The following is a 20,371-nucleotide window of genomic DNA, read 5'->3' on the forward strand; positions in this document are numbered from 1 at the left end:
AGTGAACCAGTGGATGGAAGATGTCTGTTTTTCTGTCACTCAAATAAAATGAAAATTTAAAAAAAAAAGCACAAAGCTCATGTTTAAAAGAAGTTGACAGAAAATGCATATTAAAAAAAAACTATGCATGGATTTCAAAAATCTTTTGTGCCAAAATAAACTTATTTTTTGAATTATATTTTCCAGGAACTTTTTGATATGCTCTCATTTTTCTAGATAAGATCTACTTGCCCACTGAAGCAATTGTATAAGGTAGAGCTTACGTTTTAACTTTTTAAAACTTTCAGAAGAACTTTTTTTTTTTTTTTTTTTTTTTTAACAGGCAGAGTGGATAGTGAGAGAGACAGAGAGAAAGGTCTTCCTTTTGCCGTTGGTTCACTCTCCAATGGCCACCGCGGCTGGCGCACTGCGCTGATCCGAAGCCAGGAGCCAGGTGCTTTTCCTGGTCTCCCATGGGGTGCAGGGCCCAAGCACCTGGGCCATCCTCCACTGCACTCCCTGGCCACAGCAGAGAGCTGGCCTGGAAGAGGGGCAACCGGGACAGAATCCGGCGCCCCGACCGGGACTAGAACCCGGTGTGCCGGCACCGCTAGGTGGAGGATTAGCCTAGTGAGCTGCGGCGCCGGCCTAGAAGAACTTCTAAGACTTCTTAGGTCCCCATCAGGCTGGGGATGGGTGCTTCTAATAGGGATCTCCAGCACATGTACAATCGCCGACGCGCTGAGGAAGACGGCGCTCTGTTCTGAACAAGACTGGGGAGACGACAGCCCACTCATTGAAGACAGCACCAGCGTGGCCAGATTTCCAACTGCTTGGCGCTTTCGAGACTCCCACAGCCCGCAGCCATTCCCTAGCACTCCTCGGACCGATCAGAAGAACCTTAACCACTGCCTGTGCTGTGTGTGACACGTGAGCGACAAACTCTGAGCACGTGGGTCACACCAGCCACTCTTGGCGAACAGATTATCACATGCAGGGCGTGCCTGGTTAGGGTTTAGGGCACAAGTCTCCTCGTAGTTCACACGCTGCCCACTGAATCACGAGTGCCAGCCGCTTTGGAGCCAGCGCGGAGCCATTATTTATGACTTGCTGCCATCAGCAACCTACGAGCGTGCCTCCCCTCTCCTCTGTGAAACCCCCGCTCAGTGCAAGCAGCTAGATCCAACTCTCAGGTCAGTTCTTCAGAGTAAACTCTCCGAGGGGTGATCAGGGCCAGTGGAGGAGCTCTACCGACTTGAGCAACGCTGCAGTGAGAAGACAGGTTGTCCTAAGCCAGTGGGCACAGCGGTCTCTTTCTCTGCGGGGACCCCATTGCCGCACTGCCTGACTCCAGGCCACAACTCCTCTCCTGGCTTCCTTGGTCAGATAAGCACTGCTATGAAGGCCAAATTCAGCTTCCTCTGCCACCTCGCCCCCTACACTGGGGGCTGTCCTCAGTTGGACTGCTAGTGTTGCTTACGCTCGCTGGAACGGTCCTGGGCTGGGTGATCTACTTCCTCTGGCTCTTAGAAACCAGCCGCTCTCAAGCTACTGCAGTGAGAACTTAAAGGCTCCGAGAGACACCGAACACCTAAACAAAGACTGCCTTGGTTATCATCTCGGAGCTACTCTGCCTTAGAACACAACACAAACAATTTCTCATGGAGACACCCTCAGCTGAAGCAGGGTCAGTTAACTAATGAATCGACCCTTTGCTTCTAGAAGATTAAAATTCACTGTTGAAACACTTCCTTCTGGAAACACGACAGAGAATAAGATGTGCCCTCAAATATATACCAACAGATCCAAGCAGCACCTTTGACATAATGCTTATTTCTATACGATCTAAATCAATCATGACATTCTAAAACTTTGAAAGAAAAATGTTGGGAAAAGTACAGTGCTTTCAGCAGCATTTGCTAATATTTGTTCAGTGAATATTTACTGATCCCCTGTGGGGAGCAAACCGGACTAGACTGAGTTACTGGAATTAAGACTTATTCTATGCATCTGCTTCCCCACAATATGGCGCTGGGAGAGAAGTAAACAGCTTCCGCACAGCTGCCTCCAGTTCAACTAATAAACTGTAGGACTTGCTCCTGATTGGAGGAGAGCAGCGTACTCGGCGTGTGGGCAGCCAAGTTAGGATTGGCGGAGGAGGACTATAAAGGAGGAGAGAGACGGCATGCACCGGGAACATCTATGGGGAACATCTAAGGGAACCCGTGCAGCCCCCAAGAGAACCGGCCGGCGGTGTGCCGCTCCCCTGCGGAAGTGGGGAATGTGGCCAGGGGGAACTGCCCTTCCACGGAGGTGGAAGGGATAGTAGCCAATCCGGGAAGAACCAGCAGCAAACCCGGGGAGGGCCGAGCAGACGAAAGAACAGCGCAGGGTCCTGTGTCGTTCCTCCACGAAGAGGGGGAGCGACATAATGGTGCCGTGACTCGGATATGAAGCCTAGGCAGGGTTCAGTGTTGCTCCTCCACGAAGAGGGGGAGCGACATAATGGTGCCGTGACTCGGATAGGAAACCTGACTCGGATAGGAAACCTGACTCGGATTAGGAAACCTAGCTCGGATAGGAAACCTAGCTCGGATAGGAAGCCTAGCTCGGATAGGAAACCTAGGACGGATAAAAAACTTAGGAGGGAAGAAACGGGAAGAACTAGGGAAAATATCGGAGAGAGAAACTAGCAAACAGCCTAGGGAAAATATCGGAGAGAGAGACTAGCAAACAGCCTAGGGAAAAGCCGGACGAAAAAGGAGCCGGAAGAAGCTATTGAAAGCCTAGGCATAGACTCGGATACGGACTACGGGGGGAAGCTGGGAGAAATCTCTAAGGTCGAAAGCGAAAGTGAAAGCTAGAACAAACAGACTCGGACGCGGACTGTGGGGAGAGGCCAGGAGAAATGAGGGAGGAATATTGTTGGAAGAAAACTTAGGGAAACATACCGGGTAGAGAAAAGTGTTAGGGAAATTGAAGCCGCGGGGGGCAGGCCGAGGCGGATACGAAAGCCACTTTGGGATTCTCAAGTTAGCCCGGGAATAGGGGGCGAAAAGTTGAAACCAGAAGCTGAAACGTAAGCCAGATTGGGATCCGTCTGATTAGCCCGGGGAGCAAAGGACGGGAAGCCAAACCGTGGGGCGGAGACGTATGCTGGGTTGAATTCGCCAGGCTAGCCCGGGGAACTTAGATTGAATGCTAGTGGCGGACACGTAAGCTACGCTGTGTTACTCGCGGAAGCCGCCGCGTGCAGAGAGAGCACGGGGCGTGAATAGATAGGGAACGGGGCTGGCGAGGCCGTGGTGCAGACGCGAAGGGCGTGGAGACCACGGAGTGCGCGAAGCCAAGCCGCGCAAAGCCGGGAAGCAGCGCAGATGAGAGAGGCGCGGGCTGAAGCGGCTCAGAGCCAGCAAGGCGCCGAGAAGCAGCCTCGGGGCGGAGCTGCCGGCAGGGCGAGGCACCGGGAAGCTGCAGGGATAAGAGAAATAGAAGCTTAGAAATAAAATGAGAGAAATAAGAATGCTGGGAGATAGAAGTAAAATGGGAGAAATAGGAATGCCCGGAGATAGAGAAATAGAGAAATAGAAAGGCCTCCCCTCAACATGGCAACGAGAAAGTTTGGATTCGGTCTGCCTGATTAAGTGAGGCGATGAGCACGATGAGCACCTGCGGCGGCTAGCAGCTTATGTGCCGCAGGTCACCGAAGACAGGCACGAATTAACATCAGTAAGGCTTCCCCACAATACCGCAATTAGAAGGCTTGGATTCGGTCTGCCTGATTAAGGCGGTAAGCGCCAGCAAGCAGCTCGACCAGAGTATGAGCTGCAGGTCACCGAAGATAGGCACGAACCAACACTAATAAGTCTCCCCCACAATAAGGCAATGAGAAGGCTTGGATTCGGTTTGCCTGATAGGTCTTGTAAGTCCCCTGCAGGCAGAGCAGAGCATGCGCTGCAGGGCACCGAACACAGGCACGCATCAGCGCCTAAAAACCTCCTCACAACATGGCGAAGAGAGGACCCGGATTCGGTTTGCCTGATTGATAGGACTTGTAAGAACCTGTGGCAACTCTAGCAAGTAGAGCAGAGTGTGTGCCGCGGGACACCGAAGACAGGCGCGTATCAACGCCAAAAATAAAAAGAAAGGGGGATCTGTGGGGAGCAAACCGGACTAGACTGAGTTACTGGAATTAAGACTTATTCTATGCATCTGCTCCCCCACAATATGGCGCTGGGAGAGAAGTAAACAGCTTCCGCACAGCTGCCTCCAGTTCAACTAATAAACTGTAGGACTTGCTCCTGATTGGAGAAGAGCAGCGTACTCGGCGTGTGGGCAGCCGAGTTAGGATTGGCGGAGGAGGACTATAAAGGAGGAGAGAGACGGCATGCACCGGGAACATCTATGGGGAACATCTAAGGGAACCCGTGCAGCCCCCAAGAGAACCGGCCGGCGGTGTGCCGCTCCCCTGCGGAAGTGGGGAATGTGGCCAGGGGGAACTGCCCTTCCACGGAGGTGGAAGGGATAGTAGCCAATCCGGGAAGAACCAGCAGCAAACCCGGGGAGGGCCGAGCAGACGAAAGAACAGCGCAGGGTCCTGTGTCGTTCCTCCACGAAGAGGGGGAGCGACAATCCCCTACTGTGTGTCTAATGCTATGATATTTCATTCTCTCATTTTATTGATAAATCTAGCCTGGGAAAACCAGCCAATTTGGGTAAGCATAGTTGGGCCAGAATTCAGATTATCAAGTCCTCTGCCAACCTGCACAGCCAATTAAGCTTAGGATGGCCTCACATAGACCAGGTGCCTCTGTGGGTTTATACTGCCTGTTCATGGCATTGTCAAGCTTAGCACACTTCTTTGGCCACTCTCAGTGCCCAAGCAGTATCTGATGAATAATTAATATAAGGAAGCAGAGGGGAAAATGTTGCAGCTGAAAACGAAAAGCTGGCAACCTTGCAGGTTGGAACTTTGGTCTGGAACACATTGACCCATTTGCAAAAGTACACGAACTGCCAGCTCTCGGCTTTTCTGAGACATTGGTGGTATTTTTTTTATTTAGGAATTTTAAGAGCTTTCTGACCCCTGAGGTCCAAGTCTTTGGAATACTTTTTAGTTTTCTCTCCCACATAGTGAAAAAGAGTGAGTACAGCATTGGCAGATTTCAAAGCCAAGTTCACGGAAGAGAGCCCAGTCATGCAAGGGTGGGGAATACCCCTGCAGGTGCACAGGCAGACATGCTGCAAGGAAGCTCAAGACAGAGTGTGCGTAAAGCAAGTTGCTGACCTCGTCTTCTCCCTCTGATCTTCTAGGGTTCTTCCTAGCCTTTCTTCTCTGGTTTTTCTTATTTTTTTCTTCCTTCATGCCTTTTACTGTGGCCACAGGGTCCTGGACTATTTCTGAGGTTGGGGCCGTGTGATTGCTCATGGACCAATCAAAGATGGCATCATAGCTCCACTCAGAGTGGACAGGATTGGTGGGAAGGAAGAGAGAATTTGCTCCTGGAGTTGCATATTCTAAAGAACTGGTTTCCGCAGGTTGGATTTCATAATAATCCCACTCCAGGCCACTGGAGGTCATTCTTCCACTAATTCTCAGTCTTTACCATGCCATCAAGATCAGTATCTGTAGAATATGAAGCGAGGAGTAAATTCTTCACAACATTAACTTTTTGTTTCTACCCACCATCCAAGACAGAAAAAAATCATTCCAGAAGTTTCCTAATAATTCATCTCCCAGTTTCTTTAAAGAACACACACAGAATTTTCATCCTCAAATTTAGATGTATTTCAAGGCGATTCATCAATGGGCATGACAATCACACAGAAGACAGGCATGGATCACACTGGCAGGTGCACAACTTCAGAACTAGTGAAGTTCTGCCCTCTCCTCTCCCAGCTGTTTTCACAATGCATTTTGTTGCCGTGCTTTAGTTTTGTTTAAGGTTTATGGAGCAAGCGATATGCATTGTGTGTCCAGAGCAAGGGGGGAAAATGCCAGAGAATAATCCCAGTGAATGAAAAGGGGTGGCTCCTGTCTGAAGGTGGATCCAGCTTTCCTTGGGCTGACATGTCTCACCCTGGCTACCTTATGAGAACTGGGTCTGTTTTGCTTTCTACCTTGCCCGAGAGAAACAGCAGCAGTTCCAGGATGTTAGGATGGGTTGTGTGCGGGAGAACACGGTGATACTCAGAGCTCAGGACTTAGGGTCATGGTGCTAAGTTGGATTGGCCAGCATGTCTGGCTCCGTGGCCTGGCCACTGTGGTAGGTAAGGACTTTCACCATGCACAGAGAAGACCAGAAGCACCCCAATACCTTTGAGCCAGCAACTCAATGTCCTACTTTTTCAGTGTCAGAAACTATTTTCTGTATTTCCCCTCCTGTCATCTAGTGAGATGATCAGGAAAGCTCTGATGGCTACAGTGCAGAAAAAATGAAAAACTACTATGACCCAAGGTAAAAACAACTGCTTAAAGCTACATCAGCATCTTTGGAAAACAATCATTCTGATGACCCAACAGACTCCAGGGATAACTGGAGATTTATGAAACACACTGATGGCCTTCTGCCCACATGAAAGACAATGCCGTGTTCAGTGACATCTTGGCAAGTGCTGTCCTTCCCACTGGTCAGTGCGCTCGCCAAGCAGTCTGGTAAATCACACCCCAGCACACCTGAGAGGCTGACATTTGAAAAGCGCTCGGTAATCTCAGCTCTCAAGGCTGAATCTGGAAGAGAACACGGAAGTCCAGAATCCCGAGGGGTCTGCGCCTTACAACATTTCTTACTTCTTACATCCTATCACACATGTGACAGTTGAAATAGATTCTGAAAATAGTTTCAATCACATGACCCTAGGATCTTTTCCTAACAGCTCATTGGAAGACAATTTCTATGATCCCTTCTTAGAGAACCCATCCAATGGGGCAACCCTATGTACTACGGACCCCACCCTGGCCACTGTGCTTTGACACAGGAGTGGACACCTGACCCTAGGGGAGTGACAGTCCTTCTCCAGTTTCAATGAGCAGAAGCAAGGCTGAGTTGGTTGGCAGCCAAGTGTCCGTACTAGCGCAGAAGCAGAGTAAACCCCTTCTGGGTGCCTTTTTCCTGGATTCGAGGAGATCCATGTCTTCTTATCTTATTGAATAGGTCCTTTTCAACTACAAGGACACTAAGAGAAATCCAGGTGAGAAAAGGAAAGGAATCATTTTTAAGCCCCATCTTTGCCTCAAGGTTGAATTTGGTTAACACCTCACATATCCAGCAGGCCTTGCCCACAATCACTGGGGGGTGTCCGTGTGCTCCTTTGTACTGGGGCAGGACACAGGCAAAATGCCCTGTAAGCCTCTGCACTTGAATGCTAACAGATAGGGCATGAAACATGGGCTAGAATCACCCTTACCCCCAAAACCTGACTTGCTACTGACAACAGGCCCAGAGCAAGTCTTCAGGAGGAAGTTGTTAAGACTGTGAGGATCCAGCTAATGCTAAAAAAAAAAAGAAAAAAGTGCTAGCAGCACATTCTTGCCCCTCCCCCCACAGCTGCTAATTCATTGTACTGTGGATGCCCAGGCAGACAAGCTTTCCCACCAAGCCCTCCCTTGGGAGAACGACAGCTTCTACTCACATCATCCTGGACATCGAGGTCACAGCCAGCCTTCAGCAAGATCTGGACCACAGAGAGATGGCCCTTATTGGCAGCAAGGTGCAGAGGGGTCCGGCCATGCTGTTAACGCAAAGCAAACACTGATTTCAGAACAAGACATCAAAATCATTTCTTTAGGGGTCAGGGGGTCCGGGGTAAAGTTCCTACAGGAGTGTTTAGGGTGATCACTCCTCTCCCCGCCCCTTTGGTTTGACAGGAATTTCTTATGGATTTACCCAGAATACAAGTTTGTCACAGTCACTTGGGTTATTGGCTTTGTAACTAACAGCAAAATGCTCACAAGCCATGCTATCCTTCAGTGCACAACTTTGTTACCCTCTCAAGTAGCAAACTAAGGAGCAGGTCAGCCTGGGGCTTTGGTCGTCTCATATTTTCCCACTGGTGCTTATTCTACGGGATGAGAAAATGGTCTGGATAAAACCAACCAGGGCAGAGGTAGGGGAACAACAAAACGTCCAGCTAACCAGCCTCAGAAAAATTTGGTTGGTAACTACCGTCCAAACCGATGAGGGGAGTTTCTTCTTCGTTTAAAAACAGATTTTAAAGTTATAAAATATTCCAGCCAAAAATATTGAAAATGTTCAAAAATTTTAAAAAATATATTAATATCGTACAAGCACATATCCATCACACATTTTAAGACACTGGGGCCGGTGCCACGGCTCAATAGGCTAATCCTTCGCCTGCGGAGCCAGCACACCGGGTTCTAGTCCCGGTCGGGGCGCTGGATTCTGTCCCAGTTGCCCCTCTTCCAGGCCAGCTCTCTGCTATGGCCCGGGAGTGCAGTGGAGGATGGCCCAGGTGCTTGGGCCCTGCACCCCATGGGAGACCAGGAGAAGCATCTGGCTCCTGCCATCGGATCAGCGAGGTGCGCCAGCCACAGCGCGCCAGCCGCGGCAGCCATTGGAGGGTGAACCAACAGCAACAGGAAGACCTTTCTCTCTCTCTCTCACTGTCCACTCTGCCTGTCAAAAAAAAAAAAAAAAAAAAAAAAAAAAAAAAAAAAAAAAAAAGACATCAGAGAAATCACGAACATTCCTTGTGAATTTCTTCCAGATTTTCCGTCTGACTTCCATTGCCAGAGGTCACCCCTCTGTCGAATCATTCTTTGCCTTTCATTATACTTATACTACATTCTTGTAACCACAGAACACAAAAATATTGCTTTCTTTGTTTCAAGTCTTCAGTAACAGGCATTGAGGATGGGTGTTTGGCCTCGCGGCTAAGACGCCAGTTGGGACACGCAGATCCCACATTGGAGTTCCTAGGTTCAACACCCGGCTCCACTCCCAATTCCAGTTTCCTGCTAATGTGCCCTGGGAGGCAGTAGGTGACAGCTGAAGTATGTGGGTCCCTGTCACACGGCTGGGGGACCTGGTCTGAGTTGCTGGCTCCCAGCTTTGGCGTGGCCCAGCTCTAGCTGTTGAGGGCATTTAGGGAGAGAACTAGAGAATGAGAATTGTTCTAAAATGAGAATAATAATAAATGGTGTCAAAGCATACAGCAGTGTCTTCGTTTTAAGATACTGAGTTTTATTCGTACTGTCACATGTATTCCAGTTCACTTACTATTCACTCAATCTCCTGCCGATGAGCACTCGCATTGTTCCCCGGGGTTTGCAGCCCATCTCCTGTGCACCTGAGTGGGCTTCTTAGCCCTGTTGCTGGGTCCCAGGGAAGACCATCCCTTCAACCGCCCTAAGCATGCGGGCTCCAGAAGACCCTAGATCAGCTTCTGCCAGAGAGCCGACCTCCCACCTGCGTAACTCTCCTGATTCTAGGGCACACGTGATGGCCCCTTTGCTTTCCCGCACTCCTAACCCCAGCCCTACCCATGCTGGAACCACACAGCCCCGAGCCACGAGGGTCTCACATGGCGGCACTGCTCACCATCTTGACCAAACTTCCCAGAGGTCTTTTATCAATATTCGAGCAGGAAAACAACTTTAGGATTTCAATGAAGTACTGATCGTGGGAGAAAACAGAAATGACAGACAGTAAAGGAATTTCATTTCTACGCATGAAACACAAAGTACGAGCATAATTCTGGAAAGAGGTCAGAGCTCATTTTAAAATTAGAATTCTTAATTAAGAGCAAAGTTACTCTCTTAAAAGAGCGGACTATAAAAAGCTTTTATAAAAAGGGCAGTGTCTGAGCTAGGAGGGAGTGACCTTTCTTTGCTGATAACTGCCTCAGCCACATGCTATAGAAACCTTGATTTTTAAAATTAATTTATTTATTTGAAGGCAGAGGGTGGAGGAGAGATCGCTCCCATCTGCTGGTTCAGGCCACAGCCAGGAGCCTGGAGCTCGGTCATTCGGGTCTCCCACAGATACTTGGGCCATCTGCTGCTGCCTTCTCATACTCATAAGCAGGTAGCTGGATCTGGGGTTGCAGGCAACAGCTTAGCTCTCTGTGCCACTACACTTGCTCCACTCCTGTCTCTTGCAATGAAATGCCCACTGTGGCGTAGTAGGTGCACGTGCCCATATGGATGTCGCTTTGAGTCCCTGCTGCTCCACTTGTAATCCAGCTCCCTGCTAATGTGTCTGGGAAAGCAGTGGAAGACGGCCCAAAATACTCAGACCCCTGCACCCACATGAGAAACCTGGAAGAAGCTCCTGGCTCCTTGTTTCAGCCTGGCCAAGCCCTGGCCATCGTGGCCATTTGAGGAGTGTACCAGTGGATGGGAAACCTCTCTCTCTCTGCAACTCCGCCTTCGAAATAAATAGGCCAGCGCCGTGGCTCACTAGGCTAATCCTCCGCCTGCAGCGCCGGCACACCAGGTTCTAGTTCCAGTTGGGGCACCGGATTCTGTCCCGGTTGCTCCTCTTCCAGTACAGCTCTCTGCTGTGGCCCGGGAAGGCAGTGGAGGATGGCCCAAGTGCTTGGGCCCTGTACCCACATGGGAGACCAGGTAGAGGCACCTGGCTCCTGGCTTCAGATTGGCGTGGTGTGCCGGTCATTGGGGGTAAACCAACGGAAAAGGAAGACCTTTCTCTCTCTATCTAACTCTGCCTGTCAATAAATAAATAAATACATCTTTAAAAAAAGTCTACAGTAGACCAGATAGAGCAAAATGACCGGGTTTTACTCCGTAGGGCTGGTTCCAGACTCTGTCATTGCACACCCTTGTTAATTAATTAAACTTGACATTGAACAAGTGACTTTCACAGTTTTCCAAGGCATTCTGAAACAGAGTTCACCATGTGTGTGAGGAGAAAAACGTGTGTGCTGTGAATGAGGTGATGGCGTGGAGGACACAGTTCATTTGCACTGGAAAGTACAGACCATGGTCATGACAGGTGCTGCAAAAGGGGGCACAGAGTAAGGAGTCTTGGTGCCAGAGTCAGGAAGGCCCTGCGGAGTATTCTCAGCACCACACAGATGCGACTGCCGAGGAAGCTGAGGCCTGAGGGAGCCACAGGGTTGGTGCAAGAGAAAAGTAACCAGAGGCAGAAGCAAAGGCTGCTCTGGTCTGCAAGGGACTGATCCCCCAACCCCCCCAAAGTGTGCATGTTGAAGCCCTAAGCCCAGTGTCAGGGTGTTTGGAGGTGAGTGGGTCACAGGGGAAGCCCTCGTGATGGGATCAGTGCCCATATCAGAAAAGACACAAGAGAGCTTGCTTCCTCTGTCCCTTTACCGTGAGAGGAGATAGCATGTGCAAAACAGAAGTGGGCTCTCCCCAGGTGTGCCCTGGGCCCCCTGATCCTGGACACTTTGGTCTCCAGGATGGTGAGAAACAAAGTCTGTTGTTTAAGTGACTCGATTTATCATATCTTGTTAGAGGCGCCTGAACGGACCAAGACAGGTTCAAACCACATCACGTTTGGAAGGGTGCATTAGAAATTACAAATAGGTTGGCATTGGACCGGTGGCACCTTCTTAATCCAAAGTCAGCAAAGAATCCAACCTATGGAGAAAGGAAAGGCCGGAGGCATTGGAGCTGAACAGGCCTCGCTCAACCTCAGCTCTGACTCCTAATGCCAGCGTGGTTTGGGGCATGACACATAATCTTCTAAGCCAGCTTTCTCATTTGCAAAATAGAACAGTTTTTGTTGCCACCCCAAGGCTGGCAATGAATACACGAAGGAGCACCCACCATCCAACGTGGGTCTCCCTCCCCTCCAGCTGTCCCCCAATCCCTGGGGACACCCGCACACCTCTGCCTTTGCAGACCCGGAGAGGATTGTCAAATGGATGTGGTGAAGGACCAGGCCTTGGGTCACTTGGGCAGCCTGGAGGGCTCGGGCTGGAGGGCAAGTGTCTGCGGCCAGTTTTCATCTGCTCGCCAGCTCTTGCTTCTGAAATCCGTGGCCCCCGTCTTGGTGTGTTTGCTTACAAGTGCCTCCTTTACTAGGAAATGCCTTCTCCCAACTGTGTCTCTGCTTCTCTGTGGAGCTGTGTTCTCACCATGTCTTCTCCTTGCCCATGGCTCCTCCCAGCTGCGCTGTCTCCTCCTCATGTCTTCCATGACCAGTGATGAGGCTGACGCTGCGGTGTGGCGAGGGCCGGCTCAGAGCGGCCCAGTGTCCTCCAGCACGGGCTAGGGCCACAGACAAACTCCACATCCGGCTGATCTCAGGGAAATCCATGCGAAGCATGGGTGGTTGTGGTCTCCAGGTTCCAGGATGGCTCAGCCCCTCAGGGACGGTGCAGACAGCCTGGGGACCTCAGGAACATTCAACAACTGCAACAGTGACTCGCCCCTTGGCTCCGTCTCTGGTGTGCAGTAAAAGCAAAGCTAAGTGACTGGTTTCCCACCAAAGCTGCAGCAGGCCCCTGGGTCTCCCTACCACAGGGAAAACCTCCCTCCACACACTCACACACCACCTTCCACAGAAGGAAAGAAAGATGTGCACTTGGCTTTCTAGGACATTCTGGAGTGAAAAGCACCCAAAGTGGAGCTCTTCAGAGGTGCGACTGTGTACACAGATGTCCCCAGACAGTGTCTAAGCTCGGGGGAAGGCTGGGGCCCCCCTGAAGGCCAGGGGCACCCACAGATCTTTCCAGACATCTTGGGATAGCTAAGACGTAAGGACGCAACCGCTGTCCATGCCCTCTAGGACCAGCTGTGGGAGAAGTGGGGACGGCAGCAAAGGCTGCAAAAGACAGGAGAAAGCAGCCTTATAGGCACCAATGTGGCCTGGGCCCTCCCTAGCTGTCCTCAGGGAGCCGTCTAGCCAGACCTCAGCCGGGTTCTGCTGGCCCGACGAGAGCAGCGCTAACAAGGACAACAGCAAGAGACCCCGCAGCGACCATTCACTGCGCCCCGACCTCACGGCGGGCATGCACTGAGGCCTTCTACATGCGCTGGCTCGCTCCATCCCACGGCCACCCTATAAGGCAAATCCTCCACGTGAACCCACTTTACAGACCAGGAAACTGAGGCATGGTTCTGAGTTACAGCAGGTAACTGGTGTCTAGATTTGCCTCTTTAAGGCCCTTTGACCCTCTCCCCTGCTCTTACCACTCTCCCATGCTGCTCTGGCTGTGCTGGGGTCAGGGGAGAGAGGAGGAGCCTCTGTGTCTCACTCTCAGGAGTGTTGTACCTCAGGCCAGACCCTGACCTCTGTGCTTGCTGGGAGATCAATAATCTGGTTAGGAGGCAGGGGTTTCCTTTTCTTTTTTTTTTTTTTTTTTAAGGTTTATTTATTTATTTGAAAGTCAGAGTTACACAGAGAGAAGAGAGAGAGAGAGAGGCCTTCCATCCAATGGTTCACTCCCCAGTTGGCTGCAATGGCTGGAGCTGTGCTGATCTGAAGCCAGGAGCCAGGAGCTTCTTCTGGGTCTCCCACATGGGTGCAGGGGCCCAAGGACTTGGGCCATCTTCTACTGCTATCCCAGGCCACAGCAGAGGGCTGGATCGGAAGTGGAGCAGCCAGGACTCGAACTGGTGCTTATATGGGATGCCAGCACTGCAGGCGGTGGCTTTACCCGCTAAACCACATCGCCGGCCCGTTTTCTGTTTTCTAGGCTCAGGTGAATCTCCTGGTTGGAGGGTCTGTCTGTCTGATGCCAGAGCTGCTCACGCTGAAGCCAGGCATCGGTTTTACATCCTCCCCGAGGGCCACTAACATGGGACCACACGTTTGAGAGCCACTGGGTAAGAAGAAGCAGGCCAGCCTCACCCCTCCCCAGAGCAACTCAGGCCCTTGGGTGCTTATAAGCCTGCTGGGCTGGGCTGTCCTGAGCCAGAGCCACGTCCCAGGCTACATTCTTTGTGGTGCTTGTCCCTACCTGTCCCTACAAAACATCCAGCATATTGCATTGGCACGACCCAGAGCTTCCTGGGTCTCCAAAGAACACATCACCAGTGTAACGGCTCCGATCACCTCTAATCCCACATCCCCGTGTAAACCTACCGTATTCAACCCAGCTCTCGCAGTGCACCACACCTGCTGACGCCTTCGCTCTCTATTTGTTAGGTCAGCTAGCACCATCTTGACTTCTGTAATGTTCTCCCTTGAGCCAGTGGTTTCCAAACCAGCAGAGTCCTGGAGGGCTGGTTAACCGAGTTTCTGATCAGTTAGCCTGAGCTGCCCTGATAACAAGGTCACATTTGGAGAGCTGCTGCCTTAAGCCACTGGTTTTTAATCCTACTGCACATGAGAGTCACCTGAAAACTTGACACACAAAACAAAAAAAATACATTGCCAAACTTCACCCTGCCAGATTCCTTCGGTTTAGGGTCGGGCTGGTGTTTTGAAAGTTCCAGGTGATTCTAAAACACAGCCAGAAGTTATTAAGCACAATCTTACATCTTTTAAAGGGGCCTGTGCTGCCAAGCGGCCCAGCTATCAGAATGGGCCATCTGAGGCCAGCAGGGGTGACAGGAGGCCAGGCTCTGCAGCTGCCTTTGCTCCAACCGCAGCCCTGGTTCACAGCTAAGGGCTTTGAGATGTTGCCAAGCAACCGGCACCAAAGTCTGGGGCCCCAGCCTGCAATGATGCTTTGTTCCAGCAGGTGGAGCCCTGCGGGTCAGCCTCCGGCAGCGCTGGTGCGTGGAAACATCAGAGCGACTCCCACTCTGATGGGTGGCCCGTAATCACGGCGACAGGGGATCACCAAGGGCACACAGGACAGCTCCGCCCCTGCTGACCCCCAGTTAGGCGGGGAGGGCTCTGTCAGGGGACATTCCAGCAGGGGATTCCTGTTACGATAACCATCTCCTGCCAATGAGGATGACGAGGGAACTCAGCCAAAGGTAACTGGTTTAAAATAAACCTGGAGGGGAAGTGGAGGTGTTTTTGTTTCCCGTATGTGTCTGGACGCTCTCCAGGCAGACTCGGGGTGTTTACATTGGAGACCTCCTTAGGCAGGGCCTGGGAACCACAACCCATGGACAGAAGCCTTGGGAGTTTCCTCTTCTGCCACACATGCCATGAGACCTAGGGACCCCCTGCTGGGACACACACGAGACCTGGGGACCCCCAGGCGGGACACACACATGAGACCTGGGGACCCCCAGGCGGGACACACACATGAGACCTGGGGACCCCCAGGCGGGACACACACATGAGACCTGGGGACCCCCAGCGGGACACACAGGTTGAGTCACAGCTCCTTACTGCTGCCCAGATACTGCAGATCCTAGTTCCTAAGGGACGGATGGGGCTTCCACTGATTTTTTTTAATTGACACATAAAAATTGATCATATTTAGGGGGTACCATGTGGTGTTTTGATACATGTATACAGGGTGTAATATTCAAAGCAGAAAGAAAGAATTTATCATTCCTTTGAAGAAAAAAAATGTTCAGAAACTTCTCTTGTGGCTCTTATGAAATCCACAGTACGTTATCATCAACAGTCATCTTACCATGCAACAACACCAGAGCCCATTTCTGCCAGCCGTGACTGACTTCCTCTGAACCAATTTCCCCTGATCGCCTTCTGCCCCCGGCCTCTGGCAACTGCTCTTCTCTGGAGCACTGGCCTGGACCTCAGCTTCCATGAGACTCCACTTAGGACACTTGGGAGCACTGGTCTTTCTGTGCCTGGCCTTTTTCACTGAATATAACATCCTCCAGTTCCATCCATGTTGCAAGACAGGATTTGGGCAGGCCTTTCAGACCAACAGTACTTGAATGACGGGGACTACCACGATAGGACAGGATAGGGTAAGACAGGATAGGATAGGACAGGATAGGGTAGGACAGGACAGGATAGGACAGGACAGGATAGGGTAGGACAGGACAGGACAGGATAGGATAGGATAGGATAGGACAGGACAGGATAGGACAGGATAAGGTAGGACAGGACAGGACAGGATAGGATAGGATAGGACAGGACAGGATAGGGTAGGGTAGGACAGGATAGGGTAGGATAGGACAGGATAGGGTAGGACAGGACAGGATAGGACAGGACAGGATAGGGTAGGACAGGACAGGACAGGATAGGATAGGATAGGATAGGATAGGACAGGACAGGATAGGACAGGATAAGGTAGGACAGGACAGGACAGGATAGGATAGGATAGGACAGGACAGGATAGGGTAGGATAGGACAGGATAGGGTAGGACAGGACAGGATAGGACAGGACAGGATAGGGTAGGACAGGATAGGGTAGGACAGGACAGGATAGGGTAGGACAGGACAGGACAGGATAGGACAGGACAGGATAGGACAGGACAGGATAGGACAGGACAGGATAGGGTAGGACAGGACAGGATAGGGTAGGACAGGACAGGACAGGACAGGACAGGGTAGGACAGGATAGGACAGGACAGGATAAGGTAAGACAGGATAGGACAGGATAGGGTAGGACAGGCTGCTTGAAGAGAGTGCTCCTGAAAAGCAAAGGGGTGATGGTGCAGAGCCATTCCTGCAACCCTGCCTTTGCCTGATGGTATTTTTATGACCAGCGTCACACAGGGGCCCGGGGTTGTCACTAACACAAGGGTGTCGCTCCCCCTCTTCGTGGAGGAACGACACAGGACCCTGCGCTGTTCTTTTGTCTGCTCGGCCCTCCCCGGGTTTGCTGCTGGTTCTTCCCGGGTTGGCTACCGTCCCTTCCACCTCCGTGGAAGGGCGGTTCCCCCTGCCACATTCCCCACTTCCGCGGGGGAGCGGCACACCGCCGGCCGGCTCTCTCGGGGGCTGCACAGGTGTTCCCCTTAGATGTTCCCGTTAGATGTTCCTGGTGCATGCTGTCTCTCTCCTCCTTTATAGTCCTCTTCCGCCAATCCCAACTCTGCTACCCACACGCCGAGTATGCTGCTCTCCTCCAATCAGGAGCAGGTCCTACAGTTTATTGGTTGAACTGGAGGCAGCTGTGTAGAAGCTGTTTCTCCCTTTTCAGCACCATATTGTGGGAGAGCAGATGCATAGAATAAGTCTTAATTCCAGTAACTCAGTCCAGTCCGGGTTGCTCCCCACACAAGGGGATACAGTGTAAGAGAAAGAACTGATGTGAGCTAGGAAGTTAGCAATTAGCCTGTGTGTGAGAGAGGGGGCTTAGGAAAACAAGGCACCTGCAGAAAGGAACGTAGCAGCATCCGGCAGCCTTGGGAGCACACCTTGAAAGCAGCCCAATATTTTACACTGCAGACTGTCCACACCCCAATAACTTTGTAAGTGGTCCCACCTTTCCCCCAGTGAAAGCACCCCCCAGGAGATTCCTCTCTGCTCAGTGCCTAGTGGGCTACCCAGTCTTATAACATCAGTCAGTAACACCCCCGGGAGGAATTTTACCTATTTCACACCCAGCAAAGCCTTTTCCAGGAGAAGAGGGGGCGGGTAGGGAGGAGAAATGGCAGGAAGAAGTGGACCCCACAATCTTATAAACCCCAGTCTAAATGTAAACCAGCTTCTCTCAGATCCACCTGGACAGGTGTGCACAGTTCCAACAGATGCCCTACCCCATGAAACCTTGCTACCTGGCTCACCACTATGCCCTGTCTCACACCTGAATTCTTGGTTGCGGGAAGAACCTCTGTGTCAGCCATCTCTGTTAACATTTGGGTTAGATCACTGTTACGATTTATAATGGCAGAGTTTCCGTTCTTCATGAGAAATGCAGTAGATCCAGGCCATGCGGTCGTCCTTGAGGCAAGTAATGTCTGTGCATATTACCTGTGGCGTTAAACATAGAGGCAGTAGAGGCAGCGAAACTTGTGATGCTAGCGGGAGGGGCCCATATTTTAGAAACACAACGTGCAGCTGCAAAAAATCTCGAGCTGTCTGGACGAGTACGTTAAGGAGGCTAACGGCGGCCAAGTGCCTTCTCCAGATCGCCCATCTTTATCTGTGGCAGAACTGCAGTGGCTGGAATCCTGGCTACGAGGCCCCTCATTGAGGTTTCAAATGACAGAAGACCCTCTCTTTCCTAGGTACCCCCTGACTCTTGTCAGGGCCATGAGCAATGCAGAGTTGCGACGGGGAACTTCATAAAGTCTCCTCAGGTTTGTGATTCGAAGATGACAAAGTTAGGAAGACACTCAGGGAAAACAGGTGGAGAAAAGCTTTCAGGGAGCAAAGGAGAGAAAAGAAAACTTTCCGTTAAAAACTAGTTGTAGTTTAAAAAGCTTCCCATGGTTTCTCCTTGTTGGAAATGCTATGTCTGTCTACTTGGAGGAGTAATACCTTGCATCTTAATCAGACTACAGGTGACAAGTAGCAGCAAGGGAATAAATTTCCTTGATAACACAAGTCAAGATTCAGGACACTCTCAAATGGAAAGAACAGGTTATTTTTACGCATTGGCGGAGATGTTAACTTCTCCACTGGAGGCTCACGGTCTAATCACACAAGGACAGGTGAGCTGGGGCGGTCCTGCGGAGTAACGATGATCAAGAGTAATACGGAGAGGAGACGGCAGAAGTGTGTTGTTAGAAGTCAATTATTCCTAGTGATCGGGTCCCATTAATAAGAGAAGTCCTCTTGAGAGGACTCATTTCCTTCCAGAGTTAGGCTTGCTTTCACAGAAAGGTCCAGCAACAAGAAGGGCTAATATATTTCAAGCGACTTAACCAGCTGTTAAAGATTCCATCTGCTGGGGCCGGCGCCGTGGCTCACTTGGTTAATCCTCCACCTGTGGCACCAGCATCCCATATGGGCGCTGGGTCCTAGTCCCCGTTGCTCCTCTTCCAGTCCAGCTCTCTGCTGTGGCCCAGGAGGGCAGTGAAGGATGGCCCAAGTGCTTGGGCCCCTGTAACCATATGGGAGACCAGGAGGAGGCACTTGGCTCCTGGCTCCAGACAGGCGCAGCGCTGGCTGTGGCGGCCATTTTGGGGGTGAACCAAAGGAAGGAAGACCTTTCTCTCCGTCTCTCTCACTGTCTATAACTCTACCTGTCAAATAAAAAAAATTAAAAAAAAAAAAGATTCCATTTGCCTCTGTGGTACATTTGTCCCTAAGTGATAAGGCATCAGTTAAATGAGCTCACACCACTCACAGGTCATGGCTTAGACCATCTTTCCCGTGGCCTAACATATTCACAGAACACGGCCCGGGGGTCTAACGCAGGATGAACTAGGATCAGGAAGACAAGGACTGTTCTCTGGTTTTCTAATAAAAACCGGAAAATGACAGCCACTTCCTCAGGGCCAACACTGTAGCACGGCAGATTAAGCCGCCACCTGCAATGCTGGCATCCCACATCAGAGCACAGTTTGAATCCTGGCTGTTCTACTTCAGACCCAGCTCCCTACTAACGTGCTTGGGAAAGCAGCAGAGAATGGCCAAGTACCTGGGCCCCTGTACCCACAGGAGATCCAGATGGCATTCTGGGCTCCTGGCTTCTGCCTGGCCCAGCCCCAGCCATTGGAGGAGAGAACCAGTAAATGGAAGAACTCACTCTCCCTCATCCCCCTCTGCATGTCAAATCAATCTATCAGCAAACCAATACTATTTATTTGATAGGCAATTCTATCAGAGGGGGAGAAACAGATCTTCCACCTGCTGGTTCACTCCTCAAACGGTCACAACGGCCATGGCTGGGCCAGGCCAAACCCAGGAATCCATCAGGCACTCCAGCAGGGGATCCTGGCATTGTAAGCTGCAGCCTAACCTGCTGTGCCACAATGCTGGCTCAAAAAGCATGTCCTTTTCAGCAACTGTTCAGACTCATGTGTCTTCCTCCATTCCTTTGTTGGTATAATGAATTTAGGAACTATCCTTGCATTCCTGGACAAAACCCACTTGCTTACACTGAGCAAGTATGCATGGACTTCAAAGATTTTTATACCAAAATACACTTATCTTTTAATTCCATTTTCCATGGAATTCTATTTTAAAATATTTTTTCAAGATTTATTTATTTCAAAGCAAGAGTTAGAGAGAGATCTTTCATCCACGGGTTCACTCTGCAAATGGCCACAACAGCTATGGATGGGCCAGGCCAAAGCCAGGAGCCTGGAACTCCATCTGGGTTTCCTAGCTAGGCTCCAGGGGCCAAATACATGGGGCATCTTCTGCTGCTTTCCCAGGCACATTAGCAGGGAGCTGGATCGGAAGTGGAGCAGCTAGAACTTGATCTGGCACACATGTGGAATGCTGGTGTGGTGGGCGGTGGCTTTACCTGCTATGCCATAATGCCAGCCCCTCACAAACTTTTTAAAGTATCCTTATATTATTCTGATGAGTGCTATGTTTTATTATATAGTTTTAATAACTATTCTATCTATATTCATAATTGAATCTGGTCTGTTTTTTTTTTTAAAGATTTATTTTATTTATTTGAAAGGCAGAGTTAGAGACAGAAGGAGAGACAGAGATAC

At 50.7% G+C, this 20,371-nt stretch overlaps 1 protein-coding gene across 4 annotated transcripts in view; it reads right to left on the reverse strand.

Moving 5' to 3' along the window:
• ANKRD6 (ankyrin repeat domain 6) overlaps nt 1-20,371 on the reverse strand; it is a 213,992-nt gene that overhangs the window by 33,532 nt on the left and 160,089 nt on the right. For 2 of the 4 annotated variants that reach the window (XM_089332903.1, XM_008263206.5), the window contains 2 exons: nt 7,612-7,710; nt 5,267-5,605 (listed from right to left, as the gene is read on the reverse strand). In XM_089332903.1, coding sequence (XP_089189029.1) covers nt 5,267-5,560 — 294 coding nt within the window. In that variant the 5' untranslated portion in view covers nt 5,561-5,605; nt 7,612-7,710. The remainder of the gene's footprint in view (nt 1-5,266; nt 5,606-7,611; nt 7,711-20,371) is intronic. The other 2 variants (XM_008263208.5, XM_089332904.1) reach the window with 1 other exon arrangement.

This window comes from Oryctolagus cuniculus, chromosome 5, assembly GCF_051225735.1.
Source record: "Oryctolagus cuniculus isolate XC-2025 breed Fujian yellow rabbit chromosome 5, ASM5122573v1, whole genome shotgun sequence".
Classification (NCBI taxonomy): Eukaryota; Metazoa; Chordata; class Mammalia; order Lagomorpha; family Leporidae; genus Oryctolagus; species Oryctolagus cuniculus.